This window comes from Elgaria multicarinata, chromosome 4 (assembly GCF_023053635.1).
Source record: "Elgaria multicarinata webbii isolate HBS135686 ecotype San Diego chromosome 4, rElgMul1.1.pri, whole genome shotgun sequence".
Lineage (NCBI taxonomy): Eukaryota > Metazoa > Chordata > Lepidosauria > Squamata > Anguidae > Elgaria > Elgaria multicarinata.
The window spans coordinates 36636360-36647811 of NC_086174.1; the positions used below are offsets into that span (position 1 = coordinate 36636360).

Sequence of the window (11452 nt, forward strand, 5' to 3'; positions counted from 1 at the left end):
CGTTGGTGTCTCTGTGTGTGTTGAAACGAATCTGTGCCCTTCGGGAGGGGCAGCAGCCGCTCGAGTAGTAACTCATATTCCCGCCCAAATCCGCATCGGCCTGGCACAGCTTTCCGCTTTCTCACTGGCTTGGCAGGCGAGCGAGCAGCAACTCCCCTTCTCAAAACGGCGCTCAGAAGGGCGCCGCCTGCTTCCCCTTATAAGCCGCCCGTCCCCCGCCATGGTGTTGTTTTCGTCCGCGCCGCCGCCCCCCCAGTAAGCCGTCGCCATGGTAGACTCGGGCCTTCTTTCGCTGCCCAAGCCCCGGCTTGGCTGGTTCGGCGCCTCCGCCGCCCTGGCCTTGTTGGCTGTGCTGGGCACTGCCGCGGCTTGGCGCTGGTGGCGACGGAGCCGCCCTCGGGGCCAGCTGCGGCTGAAGCGGGTGGGGACGGTGTCGGGCCTCTTTATCTATCCGATCAAGTCCTGTCGGGGGGTGGCCGTGGAACGGGCCGAGGTGACCAAGCTGGGTCTCCGGAGCGGGGACATGAGCGACAGGTAGGTGCGCCGTGAGAAGGGCTTCCCCGCTTTCGTGTGGGCGTTGCAGCTACTCCCCCTTTACAATCCCACGACTATTGGACTTTCTGGTTCCCCGCAATTCTTGAGTTGGAAAATTATTGCATAATTTCAACTCCCCCCTTCCAAATCTTCCCAGCCTTTTGGGGACTGTGTACACGGGCATTTAAGAAAACGTACAGTCTGATGCATGTTCAATCTGATGCATGCATGCTCAATACTCTTCGAGGAGTGTGCATGAGATTGAGATCTTAGACATCGATGCTGTGCAACGCTTCCTCGGGAGTAAGCGCCACAGAAGTCGATGGGGTTTGCTTCGGCTCCGAGTAAACATGCGTAGGATCTTATGGGACTCCCGTGTTAGCGGTGGTTACTGCATAATTATTCCTCCGTTCTACTCAAGCGTTGCGGTTAAGGCACTGATAGGAAAGTGGCTTTTTCGCCATCTCTTGGCACCTTTATAGGAGGCTAATCGATGGGAGGAGCACTGGAAGAAGGTAGTTGTTGTTCCCAGTTATGTGGCTGGAATCCGTACCTCGATTATTGTACAATGTGTCTATTTCCCATGCTACTTTGGGGATTATATATTATGTCATTCTCTGCCAAAGTCCCATACACGCTTTCCAGAGAAAAAGTATTTTTGAACTCTGAGAGTAAATATGCTCTCAATATACAAAAGTACATTGTTGGTGATATATATATATATATATATATATATATATATATATATATATATATATATAAATAAATAAAAATGCTTGGGACCATGCTGTAGTCAATGGTAGTTCTTGATGATTGTAGTAGTACTAAACAAGTCCAAGTGTGATGTGAAGGTTATAACTGACTCTGTCTGTTTGGAAACAGAGAGGATTTAAAACAGTAAACAGAGGCACATACTCAGATCAAAATTCCTTTCTGAAAGTACTAGGATAAATTTAATCTCCAGGCAGGATTTAATAATAGTTTAGCCTGGGGCTTGTCTTGACAAAGGGTTTGCCCCGGGGTGGATTCACAGTAGTGACAGGTCATCTACATGACGCAGCCGCCATTGCGAAGCCATCCAGAGGCAAACCCCAGAAACTCTGCTGAAAAGAAGTCGGGCACTTACCCCAACTTTTTTGGCTGCGGAGGCATGTCACAGGTGATGGCATCCCCTGATTGGTCACCATCAACTGGACAGGGAAGGGACCTCCAGGAGCACAGCAGAGTCCCGTGCATCCCTATAAATAAATTTAAAAAAAAACAGGTAGGGGGAGTGAAAAGGAACGGCCCCCACGTGTCCTGCAAATTAAAAAAAGGGGGGGAGGAGAGGAATAGGGCCCGTTCCGCCCTCCCCATTTTTTTATCTGTATCTGCTAAGCTGCGCAGATACAGATAAAAATAATAGGGGGGGGGAGGAATGGGCAGCCAGAGGGAAGTCAGAGGGAGGAGAGGTGGTTCAGGTCCCTCTCTTCATCCCCCTCTGGCTGTCTTGTTCTTCCCCCCTCCCCTTCCTGGTGCTCAGTATGGCGGCAGTGGTGGCGGCAATTCCGTACTTGCATTCCTTCCCGTGCAGATGCTGGGAAGGAACGCAAATGCGGGAGCCCGAGGCCTCGCAGCACCAAAGCACCACCATCAAGATGAGGGCCAGGTTTGCTCAAGGTAAGATAGGGACCTAATCCTTCATTATTTCTTGGAATGGCAGCTTTTTGAACCTTAGGAACTTTGTCCCTGTTGTTCCTTCTTCTCTTACACACCTTTGTTAAGCACAAACTCAGCTGCTGGCATTTTCTTATTTCTTATTTTTGCTTTCTGTCCAGCTGGGTCCCCTATCCCTGGGGGGGAAAAAGCCTTTCCACTCTAGTTAATATGCCCCTTCCCCTTAGAGGTCCTGCCTGATCTGCTTTTCACCCTTTTAACAGAGTTTCAATATGCAGAAATCACATGCCCCCTAAACAATATCACCTGCCACATATCAAAGTGAAACCCTGTTAAAGGGGCATCTATAAGAGCTAGTTCAAAATTTGACAAACATTCCCCACCTGCAAAGCACTCTTTCCAAGTCTGTCAAGACTTATCTATGGAAACCCAGGGGGAATCTTCATGGGAATGCATTAAGAATCTCTTTCAGCTTCTCTCCATTCCCTGACCCCCTGAAGTTGGCTTTGGTCTGTTAGCAGCACACTAAACTGAAAAAAGCGGACTATACTCGTCCCAAACCAATCACTTTCACAGGTCACACTGCACTCTAATCCCCCCTACTTTGGGGTGAAGCAGGCAGAGTCCTACCAGTCTAAGTAAATGTCATTAAGTATGTATGAGAGGCTTCGTCCCTGCCCACCTCTTTCCCTGCTCAGGGACAGGAAATGTAAGGCATATCAGGCAACTAGAAAAAAGACGCAGAACTTTTTGTCTGGAAGTTTCCCTACATCCCACCGACAAATATGCGTGCCAGTCTGTCTCTACAGAAACAAGACTCCCATACTTCTAAAGCGTTAACTCCTTAAAGTGTTAAAGCAGTGAGTTTTCACATAGCCCAATGCTGGGTGAGAGTCTCTGTAAAGCCCACTCCCGCCCCATTCTGTGCACGTTTACTTGCAAGTAAGAACTAAATCTCACTCCCCTGTAGTGAATCTTTAACACATCCAAGTGCATACGGACCCTTGGTGTATCACCATATTGCTAAAGGGCTAAAGCAACTGAATTGAATAGGAACTGGATAGTTCACTTAATTATAATTGGCTGAACATGAACAAAGGTGGATTTTGTAACGCAGGGGTGTTGAATTGCTTTCATCTTGAAGGCTGAATTCCATTTTGGAGAAGCTCTCAGTGGATGCATTCCAGTGGGGGTCAGGCTGAAGGCAAAAGCGGGCAGGGTTGAAAGTAAAATTGGCTGGGGCCAAAATATACCCCCCCACACACACACCAGCAGCAGCACATTTTAGTTTAAAGCTCTAAGTGCCAGGAAGGAAAGAGGCATTTCATACTTTTAGAGTGGGTAAAAACTGCAAAAGCTGGGAAACCACTAAACCATTGGCAAGTGGGGGCAAAGGGTTAGGCCTGGGAAGAGGTTGTGGCTGTCTGGAGAAGCCCAGAGGGCCTGATTAGGACCCCAGGTAGGCCAGACTGGGCCAACAGGCCTCAGGTTCTGCACCCCTGCAATAAGGTTTAGTTGATTTTCAGTTGTGTTTAGTGTCTGTTTTTAATTCACTCTGTTTTTAATCCAGGTGTTGGCTTGTAATAAAGGAAGATGGGCATATGGTGACTGCTCGACAAGAGCCTCAGCTTGTGTTGATTTCTGTTACTGGTGAAAATGGTGGCCTAACTCTGAGTGCTCCAGAAATGAGTGACCTTCATATTCCTGTCAGGCCACCAACCGAAAACCCAGTCCATAACTGCAGGTGCTTCAGACGTCTGCCAGCCTCTTGCATCTTTTACATAATTTGTAATATTTCCAACCTCCAAACTGCAACTAGAGAAGTTAAGATGTTAAATGGTCTAGAATTGATTTAAAAGGCAGTCCTCTGTTTTAAAATTATCTACACGGCCGTGTCAAACTTAGTGAGAGGGCTCCAGTGAAGAAAATTAATCTTTGGCAATACAACTGGTTTAAAGTTTTGAGCCTTACTACCAGTTCTGAAGAGTTGCCAGTAGTGTCTCCATGAATTGTGCTTCCAAACGTATGTGTATCTATTGTGTTGCTGGGGAACCCCTGGCCCGTGGCCATATGCAGCCGTCAGAGGATTCCCATTCTGCCCCTGAGAAAGAAATGTTTCCCTTTTCCAAATCCAGCACAGGAAAAAAACACATTTCAATTTGCAATTTGCATTAGGAAAAGAACACATTTCAATGGAAGATTGTCCCTAGTGGGAGGAGTGCGACCCAGACTGTGGGGAAGGGGGGGGTCAAAGGGTTAAAGCACCTTTACTCCCACACACCAGGGTTCCAGTGTGGATTAGGCCCACATGGGGAAAATCATTCCATTGTAGTGAATGGGAGATATTTTCCAAATGCAAAGTCCAGTGGGTAGGCTTTTATATGTGTGTGTGTGTGAGTGAGTGACACAGAGAGAAAAAGCATGTGTTAGCTTGGCTGCACCCATTTTTGCCTCCATGCCCACCCACCACTGGCATGTGACCCCCCCCCCCCCAACATTATCTCAATGGAATAAGACCCTTGTGGGGGGAATGTTCCTCATCCCTTATCTATAGGTTTTCTACATTTGATCCTGAATGAAATCGTGCTTGTTGAAAAGGTAGAGTAGTAGTGTGGTACATCATAGTAATTCCTTAGATTCATGGATTTTTTTTACCCCTAACAGGGCAAATACCAGGTGAAGGAGGATTATATTTGGGAAATGATGAGGGGGAAAAAGACTCCAATCCAGATCTGTAATTCTAATCCAATTCACAATCCCCACAACAGCTTCTGAAAGAAATTTAAAGAGATGGGACACCTGATCACAGATTTGACATCTCATCTAGTTTTGCTCTTTATCAAACACTTTCCAGTATTAGAGGGTTTTATTAGTGTTGTGATATTCACTCAAAAGCTTGTGCTTTGTTCTCATTTAGTCCAGAATATACAGTGAATTTATAGTATAAACTGGAAATGGCATTTTAAAGAAGTCACATTTTGTTGTTGTTTAAAGTAGTGTCTGTTCTCATTTTTAAAAATTATAATTGCAGTGGCTAGCAGAAAACTCATTGATGCCTCTTGCAATTCTTTCAGGCTGTTTGGCACTGATATCCAAGGCAAAGACTGTGGAGAAGAGGCAGCTCAATGGATCACAGCCTTCCTGAAGTCAGAACCATACCGTTTAGTTCACTTTGACCCAAATATGGTTCCAAGGAATTCCAAAGATTTCTTTGACACTTTTCAAGCAGATGATAAGGTCAGGAAACAGTTTTGTAGTCATCTGTCTTGTGTGTCACAGCCATAGTTTTCATTGATCAAGGCATGTGATTTTTCAATGTATGTTCTCTCGTTTTATGAATTTGGAATGATAAGTTTATTGGTCATAATATGGTATTTTTAAAAAATGGTTTGCAAAATAATAAGGTTTACATGCAACACCACAAATTGCCCATCCCTGCTTTACAATGAGGGTAGGCTTCATAATAAATTTCCATGTAGCTATTGGCCAGGGCATTACAGACAAAACCCAAAGAAGAAATGGAACTAAAAGTGAGAAATCTCTCTAATAACTTCTGAAAACAAATCCCCCTTCACTAAGGCTGCAACCCTCTGCTCCCTTGGGAGGGTGTGGTTCCCACAAGATCCAAAGCCTTCCCATGCACATGCCCCCAGAATGGGGGAAGAATGTACGGCAGCCCTGGAGCTGGTGTTATTCACTTTCATTCCATTGTAATGAATGAGAAGAAAACTGTTCTAACGGGGGGAAACCCAGAAGGGGGTGGGAAGAAATGCCACTCCTCCTTCCCATTCTTTCACCATGTTCGCATGAGCCTGGTTGATCTTTGGAAGGTGGTTCCTCCATCTTCATATTCTATCCCCACCTGACCCTCGCTCGCTTTGCCTGTGATCTGTGATTAAAATTGTATTGCACTGTAATTAAAATTGGGTTGGGTTCCTAGAGGCCATAAACATGTAGTCAGAGGGCTTCATTAGTAAAAAGAATAAAAAACGGATCACAAGCAGGTCAAATGCGTTTTGACAGTTTTTTCTTCCTCAGTGGCCTACAGAGACACAATAAAAAGATAAAGAGAAAAATAAATACAATAGTAACACATTATCTGTATATCTTTTGTTATGGAGAAAAATAAACATGGATTTTTTTAGAATGTTTTTAGGATGTTTTAACAATGTATATTATGTTCTTAATTCAGTTTTATGTATTTCATATTTACTGTTGTTCCCCGCCTCAATCAAAATAGAGAGGCGGGAAAGAAATTATTATTATTATTATTAATTATTATTATTAAACTAATTGTGCTCGAAGCAGTTCACAAAACAAACAAATAGTCACCATAATTATCATGCATTACAATAACACATTAACTCAATTTCTAACATATCAAAATCAAAATGAACTTTACAGTTATTTGGTTGGCTTTATAGTTCTTACTTTTTAAAATATCTCTAGATTGTCTACCCTGATTGTAGTCCAGTTATGGTACTCTCTGAAGCTTCATTAGGAGAGCTAAATTCCCGATTAGAGAAGAAAGTTCAAATACGTAACTTCAGGCCAAACATTCTGGTCACAGGCTGTAGCCCTTACGAAGAGGTAATTTGTAAAATATATATTTTTACACAAACAGTAATGTTGTACTTTTTGTATGTATATGAATATTTAAATGCCAGATTTATTGATAAGTATTAGCCAGCTGATTGCATAATCTAGTGAGGGAATAAATGCTAGAGTTTTCAAATGTTTGACAGAAAACCTTTAGTACTGTTGTTCAATTAAATGGCCCAATGTCAGATATTTTTTCTTCTATCCTGAAGGTTAGAATTATCTATTTTATCCAAAGGCCACAATAAAGTTCCAGTCTTAAGTAGGTTAAGTAAATTAATTGTTTAACTGTTGTACAGCAAACAGGCTTTCATTTTCTTCTTATGGGGGAAAAAAACAGTGTAAGTGCCACATTTGTCGGGTAACTTATTTACCCTGAAGTATGTGAGAAGTGGGAGGCTTGCCAAGGAGTTGACAAGTAAACTGGAGTTGCAAAAGAGATTTTTTACTTACCTAAGTTTATACATATGCTTTGCAAATTGAACATTAAGTCTAATAATATCATAGCCAACTTAGATTTTAACATTCTTACATTTATTGCATTTGCATAAGAAACCCATCATGTGTATAAAACATGATTGAAAACTGTTCATGTGTCTTTATGTGTAGAAACTGTGTGTCTTTACGTGAAGAAAGCTTTCAACACATAAATGTTTTGTAAAAGTAAAACATTATAAAGTACAAAAGACGAGGCATAAACAAACCTAGAGCCATGAACTGGACCCATCAATGCAGTGCTACTTCTACCTCCGATATTTCTTACAGAATTTACACTGCTGATGCAGGAAATACCTTATATATTTAGTATATAATGATGATGCAAGTTGTATGTGCAGTAGAACTGCTTAGTGCCAATATGAAGTAAAATGCAATCTAAACACAAACCATTATATTTTCAAAGGATACCTGGAATGACATTGTAATTGGTGATGTAGAAATGAAAGGGAAAATGGGCTGTCCCAGGTAAGCATCTTTTGATTGTATTTGAAGGCAAACATTATCTGAGGTTGCTGTTATCTAATTCTGTACTATCCTTGTAGGTGTATTTTTACTACTATTGACCCAGATACTGGGATCATGGACAGAAAGGAGCCTCTTGAAACCTTGAAAAGGTAATAAAATCTTTTGGGTTTCTCTGCTACACATATGGCAGATAAACCAATGGTTATTGTACCCAGTTCTTCTTAAAAACAAGAACGGCTATATAAGAATTATGCACCTTGCGGTCAGTACTACAAATCTTTGTTTGCTAGTATGATATAGGATTATCTATCCAATTGGGGCTGAAAGTGGGAAAGTTGTTTGCTGACGTCTCTATTCTGAATGTTTGTTAATATGAAACCTATTTACGAAATGACTTGAGGTATTTTATATACTATATTATTGATGACAAATTTACTTTAGCATTCGTAATGATCTAATGTTAATACTTGAACCAAAAAACTATGTTGTTGTTGTTGTTAAAATAATAACAAAGAAGTTAGTACATGGGCTGGAGCATATTGTCTACTCTTCCAGGCAATAAGCAGAGATGGTAATGGTATGCTAATGTTGTACAAGATCAAGATGCCAATCACCACCAAGTAGTTTTCTTAGCTAAGATTTGAGCTGACCACTTTTAAAAATGTAAATGAAGTGCCCTAAGACTTGTAATATTAACCCGCTCTTTTTACACTATACTACACTATTTTGCAAGACATAAATATTAAAAAAAAAGCCTACCTCTAAAATAATTTGGTTTCACTTTTTCCTTAATGCTTTACACAATAATTCTGATTGATTAATCAACAATTTAGCACTTCATTCTTCAGGACCTAAAATGTAAGTAGGTCCCATTGACTTGAATGCAACTTGCTTCCAAAGAAATGTGCAATGCAGTGCAATTCTGAGCATATTTACATATAGGGACATAGAACGCAACTTTATGCTGAGTCAGACCACTGGTCTATCTAGGCCAGTAAAGTCGACATTGACCAGCAGTGGTTCTTCAGGGCTTCAGACTAGAATCTTTCCAGCCCTATGTGGAGATGCTGAGGATTGAACTTTGGATCTTCTTCATGTAAAGCATGCATGCTATCACTGAGCCACTGCCCCTCCCAGTAATACTCAGAACTCAGTCCCACTGATTTAAATGGAACTTATACCCTAGTGTGTTTAGGTTTGCAACCTTAATTTGGCAGTGTTTTGATCTAAGGAGATCAAAGGTGTATGTGTTCTGTATCTACTCCCAAAACAAGTTGTTTCTGTGATTGCCAAATTTAATAACAGCTTGGAACTTTATTTATGTTTAAATATCCTGGGTATGTCAGTTTCTTACAGCACATATGCTTTGTTACCTCTTCACCTGAAAAAAAGGCTATTTTGTAGGTGACTCATTGTGATCTAATCTTCTCTGCAGTTATCGCTTGTGTGATCCTTCTGAACAGCGTATCTACAAATCACACCCTCTCTTTGGGTGGTATTTTGGAATTGATAAAACAGGAACGCTTCGAGTTGGAGACCTTGTGTACAAGATAACCTGGTGATGTAAATGCCTCCTAAGTGGAAAGTACTTTTTTGTATGTTTGAAGTGCCTTTTGTGAAAACTGTGATTGAAATAATTGTTCAGCTGCCTTTCTACTGAATATTTCCTATTTTACATTCAGCAATAATGTATATAATATTTTATTGTACTGTGCAGTTTTAATTAATGAAAAGATCATGGAGTTTGAAGAGAGCAAATTATTACAATAGTAATCCTATACATATTTACATGGGGGTAAATTCCATTGATGTCAATAGGATTTACTTCTGGGTAGACATGTATAGGATTGTACTTTAAGGGTGCAATCCTATGTATGTTTAAACAGGAAAAAAGTCCTAAAACTCCCAGCATTCCCCCAGATAGCTAGCTGGGGAATTCTGGGAATTACAGGAATTTTTTTCTGTGTAAACATGCATAGGATTGCGTCTTAAGTGATCTGACTTGGGAAATACTATTTGAATGTATTTTTTATACACACTTTCCCCCCAGATTCTCAATAAATGTTTGTCTACAATCCTGTTTTGTAAAATCTCTTTTATAACTGCTGATAAACTAAATTATATATAATGTAGTCTTTATAGCTTATGAACTTGGTAAAAGGATGTGGTGTCCTTCCTTGTTGGTGTTTTCTTCACAGCCAGATTTATTTCCATTCATAAAAGGGATAAGTAAACCATAAGGCAAGCTTCAAACTTAGTAGGAATACTTAATAATCTTCCATAAGTATGTAGAATTAAGTATCTAAAGGCTTACACATATGCAACTGGCCTTCAAACACATACCATTTATATTTGTTTTATACTCTATCAGAGAAAAGGCTTAAATCTGTTTGACTTAACTCTTCTGTAAACACTTACCTCGAACTTTGTCACAGTTGCCCAAGTCATACCTAATGATTAACTATGGGTTAAACAATCCATAGTTAGTTGGGGGCTGTGTGGTAGCATGTGTGTGCTGCCCCCACTCCCCATTCTGCTTTGCATCTGCTTTCATAAATAACCCAGGAATGCCCCATACTTGGGTTGTTTGATATCTACTTTGAGGCAATAGTAGTATAATTCCCAGAAGATTGTCAGTGAGAGAGGGAAGTAATCACGGAACTGAGTTTTTGAATATAATTGCTTTTTTCTTTCTTTTCAAAAGCAGAAGTTAATGTAGCTTGAAAAAACTGATTTCAATGTAATTAAATAGGCAAATAAGCATTTATATACATGTTTATGCACTTGCAGTCCATAAGGGACTTATTTTGAACTAGCCAAGCCATATTCCAATAAAAGTAAAATACACCACCAAACTGCTCTAGTAGAAAAGGTTTATGCCTATTTAAACTTGCTAGACTTGTTCTGAGATTAGATCCCTATGATCTTCTAAGCTAAGGCCTCCGACCTGTTGGCTCTTCACCAAATGACACTATCCTATTGTGAAGTTGTGAACAATGTTTCATACTCATTGCATTGGTGTTGTGCCATGGCCCAATGAAGTTGTTGCTGGAGCTGCGTCATGAGTGCCCATAGAAAAGTCAGATATGGGCTAAAAGGGCATGAGATGGTTGGAGAGAAGGGTAATGATAGGCTTATGTTTTTCTATGTCATTTTGACCAGGTTCCCCCCCTCCACCCCCACCGCTGCAATCTTATCTGAGAACTTGTGCTCACTGCAACACCCAGTGGTGCAGCTAGGTTACTTTAGATCCTGGACCTAATGGTCTTATGGGGTTTCTTAGGTGATCATGTTGTTACTTCATTTGTGAAGTGCACAGCTAACATTTCTCTTCACACCTAACTGACTAGGCTTTGTAAGTGCTTCTGCATTCCTGATCATTACTATTGCTTGCCAACTTTGATTTAAAAGATAACTCTGAATGTGCAGTTTTGTATTTAAACAGTTAAATCCTAGCACTGTCATCGCTGCAAGGATTTTGGTTCTCGTTATCCCTAGTCATTTCAAAAGTGGCAGGGCTGAAGGGCCCTGGATTTTGGTCCTGAGGTTCGGCCCCAGCTGCACCACTGGCACAGACTCAGCCGTAAAACATGTGAAGAAATGATATTTTCTGAACATGTGCTGAGCATTTCCCCCCCACAGTAAATTCCCCCTTACCCATTTCACACCGTAGCATTACAGAAGTAGTTTCTGCTGGTTA

The 11452-nt window shown here is 41.2% G+C and overlaps 1 protein-coding gene across 1 annotated transcript; it reads left to right on the plus strand.

Annotated features, from left to right (window-relative positions):
• Positions 1-248: 248 nt before the first annotated feature.
• Positions 249-10590, plus strand: LOC134397431 (mitochondrial amidoxime reducing component 2-like). Its single transcript, XM_063124084.1, has 7 exons — positions 249-534; positions 3761-3934; positions 5265-5427; positions 6640-6780; positions 7691-7752; positions 7830-7901; positions 9188-10590. The coding sequence occupies exons 1-7, from the start codon at positions 269-271 to the stop codon at positions 9312-9314; spliced, it is 1005 nt and encodes a 334-aa protein (XP_062980154.1). The 5' UTR covers positions 249-268; the 3' UTR covers positions 9315-10590.
• The last annotated feature ends 862 nt before the right edge of the window (positions 10591-11452 follow it).

Coding starts and splice junctions, on each gene's coding strand:
- LOC134397431 (XM_063124084.1), top strand. CDS start 269: ATGGTAGACTCGGGCCTTCTTTCGCTGCCCAAGCCCCGGCTTGGCTGG. Junction 3,935..5,264: donor AACCCAGTCCATAACTGCAG/GTGCTTCAGACG, acceptor CAATTCTTTCAG/GCTGTTTGGCACTGATATCC. Junction 6,781..7,690: donor GCTGTAGCCCTTACGAAGAG/GTAATTTGTAAA, acceptor ATATTTTCAAAG/GATACCTGGAATGACATTGT.